The sequence below is a fragment of the Dufourea novaeangliae genome, unplaced genomic scaffold, assembly GCF_001272555.1.
Source record: "Dufourea novaeangliae isolate 0120121106 unplaced genomic scaffold, ASM127255v1 scaffold11, whole genome shotgun sequence".
In the NCBI taxonomy this organism is placed as follows: Eukaryota; Metazoa; Arthropoda; class Insecta; order Hymenoptera; family Halictidae; genus Dufourea; species Dufourea novaeangliae.
The window spans coordinates 664529-677433 of NW_015373895.1; the positions used below are offsets into that span (position 1 = coordinate 664529).

The window sequence follows — 12905 nt, forward strand, 5'->3', positions numbered from 1 at the left end:
ATCGTTGCTTAACTTTAGGTTCACACTTACTGTTAGCCTGCGGCGAGGGCGGCGAGTCATCGTAGTCTACAGGTCGAGCATCATCGACGACGTCACGCTCGTCATCGACACGATCTTCATTCTTTATCAGTATCTCCTCCTCGTCATCCACACTGTCTTCGATCCGTTCGCGAACTGGTTCGTTCATTATTCCAAAATTATCCTCGCGAATCTGTTCCGGCGCTATCTGCTGGACTATTTGTGGCACCGCAAACTTATCGAGAACTTCGTTCTCCTCATCATCGTCGTCATCGTCATCGTCATCGTCGTCGTCGTCGTCGTCGTCGTCGTCGTCGTCGTCGTCATCCTCGCGTAAATTATTCTCCGCGTCCGGTTGGTGTTTCGCGTTCACTTCCGGCACGTTTACAACCACGTTGTCCAGTAAATTCGTGTCCCTGCGGTCTTCGTCCGGCTTCGAATAGTCGTCTTTGTAAAATTCGTAGGACAGATTCTTCACAGGCATCGTGGCGACGTCGTCGATCGCGTCGACGTCGGTCTCAGGCCCCAAATCCGAGTAATCGTATTCTGCATCGCCGTTTTCGTGTTTCCCGTTGCTGGCCGCAAGAATTCCTGCGTCACCCTGATCCCTTGTTTCCTGCGGGAGCATCGTTTGCTTCAGTATGTTCGAGTTGATCGCGTTGTGCGCGTCGTCGATGTCCAGGTACAGCGGTTTGTCCTTCGAGTTCATTTTCTCGAGTATATCCTCCACTTGCATGCGATAGGACGGATGGGCCCTCGGGGGCCTGGCTGCGATCTTAGCGGCTGGGTTTAACAGAATCACGATCAAGGTGATGTTGTCCTTCGAGCCTGCGTACTTCGCCCACTCCAGCAGGATGTGATGAGCACGTTTCAATCCGTCTGGAAGAAGAACATATCCTCTTTGTTACGGATCAAATTCGAAATTGTCGAATAAAAGGTATTCGGTAGGGGAGACCGGGGCTAGTTGAATAACTCCCTGTACTTATAGTGGACTCTAATTATATTGCCATGGTCGGGGCTTTAGGGCAGGGGTCGGCAAACTACGGGTCTAGATTTTATAATTTCAAATTTAAAAAAATTTTAAAGTACGCGCTATAACGGCTGCTCAGCTGTAACGCTCTTAGTGGCTAAAATTTTTACTATTTGGCCCTTTGCAAAGAAAGTTTGCCGACACCTGCTCTAGGGGAGTGAAATTGTAATGAGTTCAGAGCCCACTCCATGCTAAGTTCTATCTTCATGGCCTCGGCACCTGCGCAAAAGCTGGGTCGTGCTGGTGCGCAGGCGTACACAACGTGGTGGGAGAGCGAATTTGTGTGCTCGACGACACATGTGAAGGGGGAGTGGCTCGCGTGGCAATATAGTTAGAGTCCACTGTATTGTATTATAGAATAAATGGTGATTCTATTCGCAATATTCACAAATATGAATGACTATATCGTCATTAAATGTGTCTGTAAATAAAAATGGCATGAGACGGTTTCAAAATGTTAAAATATTCTTGTGAATATCATTTGTATGTCATCTAATATACACAAAACTACAACAAAATATTTCTTTGTTAATTTTTAAAGAATTTAAGAATGAAAGGACTACGCATTTAACTTATCGCGAGTTTCATGTAAAAAAATAGAGAGATAACTTGGCCGAATTGCGTGCATCACCCTATATATTAATCATTTGCCTCGAAGGTGACATTCTATCACTTAGTATCCTATATAAAAACAATTTCGAAGTAATATTCGGATTATCGGTTTAATGTGAGATAACGCGTGTCAGGCTCGTTCATGGATTATTTTTTTTCTTCCTTCAATTTGCAGAGCAATAGCTATTTACGGTACATGAATCGGTTACGATAACAGTGATTCATACGGCCTGGAGCGCCTCGACGCGAAATTACGTAATTGTAATTATTACATTGCCGGTCTGCCGCCTGATGTAATGTTACACGTGCAACAGTGGAAACATAATGCCACGCGGAACAATAGGGAATAACAGTGGCTTCTTCTTCACTCGTAATTTTCATTTTAATTATCAGTTTATGGGGAATCAGAAGGAGCAGGGAATTTTGTTTCTCCCACGAATGTATACGAATATTAGGTTATTTCATATACGGGGTGTAACAAAAATGTTGGAGGACCTGGAAATGGGAGACTAGTGAGGTGATTTGAAACAAGTTTTTCCTTAGCAAAAATGTTATTCGAGGCTTTGTTAACGAGATATTAACGAAAAGCTCCGACCATACAGAGCACGAGTCTGCCGGTCGAGTTCCACATTTTCGTGTATTTCGTTCGAATAAACAATCTGTATGAATGTTATTTAATTATTTAGTCTTTCGAATTTGGCACGAACCACCTTAACGTGCGAAAAGGGCGGCCTGGTGGGTGCTTTTCGTCGCAATGAAATCACCGACCGACGGAAACGAAACGCCCGAATTCGGGGAGCCAGAGACGAACTCAACGGAGGGCAAAATAGGAGAAACACGATAGGGGAAGGGGGTGGAAAAGGGAGCCTACGCAGGACAGACGTAGCGGGCGTAGGTCATTGCACTTGCATTTAGAGGCACGCATTCAGCTGCGTGTGCTTTTGTGAGCAGGGCCGTTCCTAGGTTGTTGGTCACCCGGGTGCAAAAAAAGTATGACTGCCCTTATTAATTTAATATTACTTAATTAAGAATATTGATATGCAGTGTTTACTTTTATATCTATATATATACATGTACATACTTTTTCAACATTTATAATACAAAATGAATATTTCTGAATTTTCTTTTGAATACATGGTTCCGTTTAAAATGAATATTTTATTCCACATATAAATACAAAACTATAATGGTTGTAATAATGATGTAATGGTTGATAAATATGTAGCGACCATTACTAACCCAGACCTACAAGAATTTAATCCATATAAATGCGCCCAAATATCTTATGCCATTTTGGGCTGTCCATAAAGATAGTTCATTCTTGTATACAAGTAGTGTTAGAAATCTTACATATAAAATCAATTTGATTGAATTCTGTTTCTCTAAAATTTTCATAATCATCAGAAACGTTTTGATTGGTATTCTTATTAGCCAAAATTGTGCATTTGATAAACGATCTGCAGCCGCCCCTAGATTTGGCCGCGCAGGGCCACCTTTTGCACCCCCGCCAAGAACGGCCCTGTTTGTGGTCATCTTGATTTTTTTTAACGGAACGACCTACTTTTTGTACCATTGATCGATGGAGTATCAAATTCTGAATAAAAATTCGTTGACCTTCATACGTCCTAAAATTAACAGTTAACGAGATATTTACAAAATAATGACTGTATTGAAGTTGAGGGTCATCAGTTCGAGCATCTATAGCTTCCAGATAGTAAGTACGTATTAAAAATTATTTTGAAAAACCGATTCGTTTTTATTTGTTAATACATCTTGGTTTACTTCCATTGTAAAAAGAGGTTTGAGCCTACTGCGGACCCCATGAGCTCACTTGTAATTTTGCCAGACGCCTACTTAAGGGTTAACAGTTTATATCGGTCACAAGTCGGCGAAACATAATATCATCCAAGCGGAAACACTTCGAGCACAACCACTATATTTGAGATTTTTCTAAACAAAAAGCTACCGAGCAAAACTCTACGAAGGAAACAATAACCCCGCGGTGAGAAATCGCTCCTTGATCGTACAACGCACCGTACAGACAAGGCATAGTTTAAATTACACGGAAATATTGGGTTACCTGCGCTACGTACGATACCGCGACAACGGCTGGGACAATAAACGACTGTGTTAACGGCGCGCAGTTCCTTTTATTCTGGTTAACTTTTGTGTAGCCCCCCCATAAAATATTGCACGAATATATTATACGAAATGTAAAAAGTTCCACGGACAGTTGTATCGGTTTTGAAGTTTTCGGAAAAGTATCTTAACCCTCAACGGTCACATGGGGTCTGTTTGATCCCAAGGCAACTTGAGGCTAAATTCTCTATAAGTAGTTATTTGAGATGTGACGTCACTCGACGCGTGGTTCGTCGGTAAGTGTGGATGGCACTCGGCAGGCCGGTAAGTGCGGGAAGCACCCGGCAGAGGTCTTCGTCGCGCCGCGTTTCTCACAAGTACTCGTTCCTAAATCCGTTCATATAAATACAAGTTCCAAAAATCATCCTCCGTCCCGTGTGTCTAGAGCAGGTCCCACCAGCTGTAGGCCTAATGATGAGTCTGGCTGGTGGCATCGACACGAAACGCCACCTCTCTTTTTCGTCCTCCTATCCGTTCCTTTCCTTTATTTCCCCGGCCTGCACCACATACTCTGATGCCTTAGGGCGGGAGTAAGAGCAAGGACCCAAAAATTGCGTCAACCAGGATACATGGTCCCCGGGACGTAACAGAGAACCATAACTTTAACTGGGCCATGTGTTATTATAGTAGTTTTTGGAACCCCCTTTACGACCAGATCCTAGATATTCCCCGCAACAGATCAGTTTACTTCCTACAACCGAATAAAGTAGTGCGTGAACTTTTTGGTAATTTTTGAGTTTTTTTTAACTTTTTGAGGTAACTGTGACCCATGTGTTAAGGGTTAAAACATGGTTGTCTTGATCCTTGTGTAGGCAACCGGGTACCCATTTCTACATTTCCTGACACAATTTCTTTGTGTTCTTGTCTAAAACAGCACTTGGTATATCATCGGAAAGGAAAACTAAGAGTTTCGGAAAAATATGGAAGTAAAATTGTCTATGTTTATCTAATCTGGCAGAATAGGAGTATTTTGATTCCTCAATAACCGTGAAAATTTTGGTTGCCTACGTATGGGTTAAACCGTACTGTTAGTCGCACAAGTATGCGTTTGCTGTATTTTTCCGTGTTGACAGCTATATACCTACGGGTTAAAAATACGACTAAAAAGTCATAATAAAATAGTCATAAATGGGAATATCTAAATATCTACGTTATTATTAGTCGTATGAAAAACTTCCAGAGGATAAAGTGGCACTGTCTCAAAGAGCCAATCCATTGATGGAAAATATTTTTTCTCAAGGTCACTTTTTTCACAAGATTTCAAGATCACCGTTTTTTGTTTAAATGGATAAATATATTTTTTAAACGGTACACTTTTCAAGTGGTTCAATTTGTAATTTCACCCTTTATAAGAATATAAACAAAAAAATATATGGTTCCATTAAAAACCGGTGACCTTGAAATCAGAGTTTGGCAGAATTTTATTCTAATTATACACAGTGAAAAGCAACAGTATCTAAGGGTGTCGTTCTGAGCTTTAAACAGTTAATGAGATTAAATAATTGTTCGACAAATGTCGATTCATTCATAAAGAAGTATTATTTTATTATAAAAATTGAAATTTCTTGAGAAAAAAATTCTCTCCATCAATGGATTAGCCCCTTGAGATAGTACAACTTTATCCTCTGGAATTTTTTGTATAGTAATTATATAGTATATTATTATTATATATTAATTATGTAGAAGTGAGTGTAATAAATATGGTATTAAGAAGAAACGGATTCGTTTCGTAACGTTTTGTCGGCAAATATGCAATATGTATCGATAGAATTATTTGCTATTAGGATAATACCAACATAACAGTATGAAAATGACCTTCACCGTTCTACTGTGGCGTATTTAATTCAATTTATTCACTTGTGGCGAAACGAAAGCGGGCCAGTCCGTTCACGATCCTAAGGAGTACCTTCAGCCACTAAGTTCTCCTGTCTTCAAACTGTTACTATATCAAACCGATATAAATTATGTAGGTGGTGAGCGCATAAATCGAGGCTTGCTCGCGGAACGATCGTTGAACTAATGCTCATCGGGCCTGACCGTTCGGAATCCGGCGACTTGCGAGTGATTTTTCTGCGGGAACAAAATGTGACTAAATAATTTTTTTAAATCGATTCAGCTGAATGAAAGGTAAGTCTACAGGAAGAGAAGGTTCCAAATAACTTTTGCAGAATTTTTAAATCTTAAGTTATTTTTGGAAATTTTAAGAGGACTAGTTGAAATAGTATTATGAATCATATGAAAACGTCTACAACTGTGTACATGAATTTCGAAAATTCCTTGTATTTCTTGCCGTTGGTAGTATTTCATAAGAAAAATAATAGTATACATTTATGGACTAAATTATAGAAATTGGAGTAAACAAGAGTTTGTTGAATTATATTTTACAAATAACTTATTGAACATTTTACTACAGAAGTTTCTTTAATTCAATTTAAAAGCAGTCAATATTTTAGAAAGATAAACATTAATTTCTACAGCTTTTTTCGGATAATTGATGAAGAAATTACGAATTTTAACAACTACAATTTTTGTTAGGCAAATTCGAAACCAGCAAAATTATTTCATGAATGCTTTATAACTTTCTGTAGATTACATCTTATTTTAATTACATAAAAATTTCTTTCTTTTTCTTGTACCTCATCGAAGTATGACCGACGATTGCAGACAGTTTCAGATAAGACATTTAAGATATTCTTAGACCATATGCTATTTGTGGTTAAAATAAACACGTGGTTTACGCGTGAGACGTGACTTTGTACACGTTATAAAACTTATCAGGAGCTTGGATAAGAAGTGAGGGCATTTACGCTTTTATTTTTTCGATTTTTCGTAAAATGAAGACACTTAGAAACTTTCCTAAAAAAAAAACAATGAACTATTGCATCACAATGTTATGAAGAAGACCTCTTTTAATAGCTGTATTTTTTCTAACAAAATTCGTAATACATAACCTGCGTATTTTTCCCCTTTTTATATACTTTACATATCAATTTTGTTCAACGTTTTGATTATTTTTTTATTTTGGAAAAGTAGTGTTTTCCTTCCTTATTTACTTTCCTTTGTTGTAAGCCAATATGTAAAGGCACAACGTATTAATGAATGTATGGTTTTATAATTTGAAGAAAATTGTTTAGAAAAACCGTTCGTGTAAATATTGAATAACTCTTTTGAAATAGAATTGCATTCAATGACACAGCACTAACTAATCTTCTCAATTTTTTTTTAAGATTCTGTACACTTCGGCATAATCGAAAAGATGCGGTGAAACTTTCAATCTCATTGGAATCATATCGGGAAAATGTATAAATTTTTATATCTCTACTATAACCGTGTTTAAAAACTGGTACTTCGTGTATTCTCGTTGAATGATTTCTTCTGAAAAAAACCTCTACAGAAACCCCGAATAAAGTTCTATGAATTTTACCTTCGATTTTATCTGAAATTTCTCAAATGAACACAAACAGAAGGTTTCAGCCGAATTTCGTTCTAATCATCTAGGAAATATTTCAGTGGACTTACTGCAAAAACAAATAATCTTTTTGCAACTACAGAATAAATATTAACAAATACAGAATATATAATATCATGGTGCACGGTTTCAAAAATTTATTGCGATTAAACTACCTAGAACACATCAACGCAATATCTTGCATAACAATCGATAACACGTTAAGCTTTTTGCAAGACTATCGAAAATGAGCAAAGTATTTCTAAATACAATTTTTTACCGATAGCTGAACGCAGGTGGATTGATCATATTTCTTTGGAAAATCAAGGGTACTACGTATCTCGACAGAAAAACTTTCTTGTTCCCCAGCTGGGTGTCACGAATGTGATTTTCCAGGAAGATTGAGTTCCTCCCCTCTATCAGAGAGATATCATCAATTTTCTCAGTGAAACTTTTCCACAGAGAGGGATTGGACATGGTCGACCTACGTATTAGAGGGCCTTCGGCAGATCACCAGATCCTACGGCAAAGGCAACTGCATTTTGGGGTTATGTAAAAATGTGTATATACAGGGTGTCCCACCGAACTCTGCTACCCTTAATTATTCTCTCATTTGACACGGTACAAAAAAATGGTTTGGGAGAAAGCTAGTGTATTTTAGGGGGGACATTAAACTATGAGATTGAAGATCATATTTTCTGAGATTTCTCAAATGGTAACATTTTTTTAAATAGAATACCCTATTTCTTTGTTTGCCATCACAAAGAGAAGATCAAAACGTATCCAACAATGTATTACACGATGACCTTGAAATGACCTTGGGCTGAAAATTTCGCACGTAACTGGTTGAAGTGGCAGCTCACAGAAACTGAATTGTAGAAACAAAATAAACGCTATAATCGCATTATTTATTATTTTAGTGCATGTTCTAAGTTTTGTCACCCCATAGTGTAATACATTGTTGGATACGTTTTGATCTCTTCTTAGTGGGTGTCTCCCTACTGTAACGGATCCTACTAAAATATTTACTGGGTGCTTAGCTATAACGCTCTTAGTGGCGAAAATATTTACTATTTGGCCCTTTACAAAAAAGTCAGGATCATACTATCGACGAAAAAGTCGCCTTTTAATCAGAGAAACGAACGGTGCGCGCATCTCTCCGCGCTGCGCTCGTTACAAACCCGCGTGTATCCGTTGCCGCTACGAGCGTAAATTTTCATAAAAATGCGGAGATCCGCTTTCTTTCCTGTTACCCGCCCCGGAACGCGCGATACCGCCGGCGTTGTGTGTTACGCTCTCATGTTAATTCCGGCAATAAAGTCGGATGTTAAAAAGCGGCTGTTTGCGCATTCCTGAATCACTTGGAACGGCCGCGGTCCAAGCACCGGCCAGGCTTTCAAGGCGAAGCAATGGCGTGAAAAGAAAAGAAAAATGAAAGAAAGAATGAAAATATAATTGGGGGAATGCAGAGCATTTGGCAATGTTCGACATGAACGCAAGAACGACCGAGATGATGATATGCGGTTCCTACTCACAAGGGGACAGCAAGACTTCACCACCTCCGATTTTTGTTATACTTTGTGAGCTTGTAGTATCTGGTTAGATATGTAATGTGTGTAAGTGAGAAGACGCAACGCTCAAGCGTTTGTGAGAAAATCAGTAAAGAAGTTTGACGGGATTCGCCTATACACTACTATACGCAATAGTCTCAAAATGTAGTGCATAAGACACCGTGGTCCCGCGCCAACGTTGCAGCTTTGTACCAAAGAAGTCGACGGATCGAGTCCTGCTGGGTATTTGCACACTTTTTCATATTTTTATTTTTGTTTTTTTTTCTCGTTTTCTGAACACACAGTTTTCCGTCATTATGTAATATTTATTTACATATTTTTAATAAATAATTACTTTATTATTCATTTTTGCCTGCCACTACAAAGCTTTTCCAAGACGATTTTCTATTCATCTCTCCCCCCTTAATTAGTATTTTTTACGGAAATACCAAACTAATTTAAATAATTTTTTGTGTGACTAATTTGTTATTTAGCTGAGCAGAAGTTGGGATGTTGCAGAACTAACAATACGAAGAGATCATTTATTACAGTTTTTATTTCCACAGTAACGATCTTTGAATTGTTTCGAACACCTCATAAGATCTCCGTAGAACAGCCTCCTCTATCACCACGAAGACATCGAACACTTTTCAAACGGAAACTCGACGATCGGTTTTTCGAACGGTGGTCACCGTTTTTTTTTTCCATTCTTTTTTGCCCCCTCGACTATGTCCCGGTGCACGGTGTTCGGTTACAAGGGCTGCGGCTTACCGCATTCGCTCTGCTTTCGTTCCAGCGTCCGGCACCGGGATCCGTGGGGCACCTTAATGCAGCCTAGAAAATGCAATTAAGCACAGAGGAGAGGTCTAACCACCGACGAGGTATAAGAACAGACTTTTCATCTTATGGGAGTTGGTGGCCCACCTAAACTGTAGTACCGACACCTTAAAAAGCTTGTGATTTCAGCGACCTCTACGTTATAAGAACGGTGAATCTGCGGTGGGTAGTGACACCACAGATATGAAAATTATTAACATGCAATGTGATTTTCTGTCCTATGCGTCGGAGGCGTCAGACGTCTCCGTACCGTTTCAGTATTCCATTTCTTGCTAGCGAAACCGGGGCAATAATGTATGTACGTATCGCTATATGCATAGGGATGAATCGATACAAGTAAATACGAGTCATTACTCGATACTTTTGTTTCGATACCGAGTACTTTTGATATCGAAATGTACCTAATGTTGCGATACCAATTTGGTATCGAAAAAAGTACTCGTGGAGTGAGTATCGACCCATCAACATTTGATATTGTAGTTACTTTCAACGCACAACGATGTTGTTTATATTAATAATTAAGCAATATGAACTTATTTAAATATTTTCAATATTAAAATAAATGGTAGTTTCAAATATAGAACAAGTTTGTCTGACATAACCTCGTTCAATATGCATGCTACCTCCACAACTAAATATTTTACTACTTAAATTTAGCAAATTTAATTCACTTGCGAAGTAAAAAACTGCGTTTTCCGTTTTAGTTTTTTTAAATATTTCGTTTCATTTTATCATTAATAAAAGAATTATTTATGTTACTGATGAAACTTTATTTATTCCTTTGTTTCTACAAAACTAAGGGGCTTTCCAATTTTTCTAAGTGCAACATCATTGTCTTTTTATATATTACATACTATATTGTGTTAACAAATAATATATTTTATATATTAGGTTACAAATAATATTTGATAATTAATACCTACATACATATTTATTTATTATATATATCTTATATCACATATATTGTATATAGTTTATATATGTTTGTTTATGTTTTATATTAAATATTTATACGTATAGTATTGTATTTTATTTTCTCTCAGGGTATAAACTTTTGTGTTGGGCATAAAGGTTAGGAAAATATAATTCGATACAAGTAGGTATCGATACTTCTGTTTCGATAACGAGTAAGTATCGATTCCTTCATACAATACCAACAATGAGTAAAAGTATCGATACCTTAGCGGTATCGATTCAACCCTAAATGTAGTCACGAGTGTGTTTGGTGTGTGCTATGCATCATCACGATGTCGAACGTAGTTCCTAAAGTCGGAAACTTTTATGTGGAGTGCGCTGGAACCAGCGCGATTGTCGTGGAACACTATACCCATAAGATGTTAGGTCTGTTCTTATATCTTGTCTATGGCGACACGAAAATGGAAATAGGGCGAAGTCGCCGCAGAAAGGTGGACCGAAAGAATGCATTGGATGAAATGTCTACTCGTATACATCGTCCGTGGTCTAACGTCGCATCGCTCTATGCGGCCGTACGCACACCTCGAGTTAGCGACCGAGGAAAATTCGCGGCCAACCTTCTCCGCGGGGTCTCTCGATTTTACTTCCTGTTACATATTACGCTCGAGCCCACGAGCGAGTTAATTGGTGAATTTTGCGAACGCTTCATGAGACGCAACCGCCGCCGATCTCCTCAACTGTGAATCGTGAAAGCCACGCGCTGCTTCCTCTTTCGACCAGAATTCTCGCAACGCGATCATTGGTTGCGATGGACAAACCGAATGACAGAGCTGCTTAAACATTCGAGAAAAATGTTTAAAATATTACTTTAACCCTCGGCTCTCACTCCTATTTTTTTCGAACGTATTTGTCACCAGGACCGTTTCTGACGGGGGTATAAAAAGTACCTCCCGCACCTTTGTGGCCAAAACCAGGGCCCGGACCGCAGATAGTTTATTACATGTAAATACTATTTTTAAATACCAGTGTAAAAAGTTAATGCAACTCCTATGTCATACTTAAACGCAGGTATTAAAATAAAAAAGATTATTTATTATTTAAAATATATGTTTTATGCAGTTCTGGTGAATGAAGAGCCTGTGATAGGATGTGGTATTTCCTTTTCTTCAATGTTCGAAATAAGAAAGTCTATTAAGTTATCCAGAAATAAATAGCGGCCTGTCACCGCAGTGTTCAATATAATATAACTGAGCTCAAAATAAATTGTATTAATCGAAATAAAAACCATTAGAATTTACATATTGTTATCAACAAGATGCAAATATGTTCAGTCTCTCACAGTAGAATTTTAGATTTCTAGAATTCACGAATTCTACAAAGTTGTGGTGTCTTTGGTTATTGAAGAGGTTTTATAAAGTTGTCATGATTTTTGAAGAAATAGTAATTAATTAATAACAACTTATGTGTATATAAATTACTACATAGGAAAATACAGAAGGTATGGAGAGTTTCTGTCAAATTTCAAAATACAAATTTAAGAAATTTAACAAATTATTTAGAAGATAAAAAATTATGTCAAAGTATGGTATTGCTATGCCGACTTTCTCTGTATTCGGTAATTTCATTGTATTCTCGTTTGGTGAAAGCGAACGATAACTGAGTCGAAATTCAATAATAATTGCGCGAGAAACCCAATTGTTATTACTTCGCGGTATGTGGTAATAAAAAAAATAATATTTCAATAAAATCGTTGCAAGGCCATTTTACTTCTCTTTCAGCACGACACTACATTTAATTGCACTTGTAACACAATTTCTTCGTCCACAATTAAAAATACTAAGCCACATCGCACACTGAAACAAGTACTACTTCGTCTTTTAAAATCTTCTTCATATTAGAATTACGTTAAAATTGTTGTATTTAACTTTCTTTAATAAAAACAATATTTGAATTGTAAGTATAGTGTAAGTACCCAATATAACGTTTATTAAAGTACCAGTGCAGTAGGTCTAAATGAAATCCTACTATTGCATCCACAAAAAACTTTCTAACTTCCACCTGGCTGCGCGTATACTTTTCTACACCTGCCTCAGCAACTGATACCTAACCATCAGATGTCAGCCCTCCCTAAAGCTGTTTTTTTGCTTTTCAATTTCTTTAGCAACGCTCACTGAATATTAGAAATAAATGAAAGGCGAAAATCTTTGAAATTTTGCTTTCTAATATCGAATTTTGGTAGCGAGAAGAAAAATACTTAGTATTTATCGAGACACCCCGTACGTAATCCCAGAGATTCGTAAGTATTTTAATATCCGGTTTGAAGCACTTTCTCTGTAAGCCACAACCAACCACTTAA

The 12905-nt window shown here is 37.8% G+C and overlaps 1 protein-coding gene across 2 annotated transcripts in view; it reads right to left on the minus strand.

Moving 5' to 3' along the window:
- LOC107191165 (flocculation protein FLO11-like) overlaps positions 1-12905 on the minus strand; it is a 123013-nt gene that overhangs the window by 36471 nt on the left and 73637 nt on the right. For both annotated transcript variants that reach the window (XM_015580146.1, XM_015580138.1), the window contains one exon: positions 31-897. In XM_015580146.1, coding sequence (XP_015435632.1) covers positions 31-897 — 867 coding nt within the window. The remainder of the gene's footprint in view (positions 1-30; positions 898-12905) is intronic.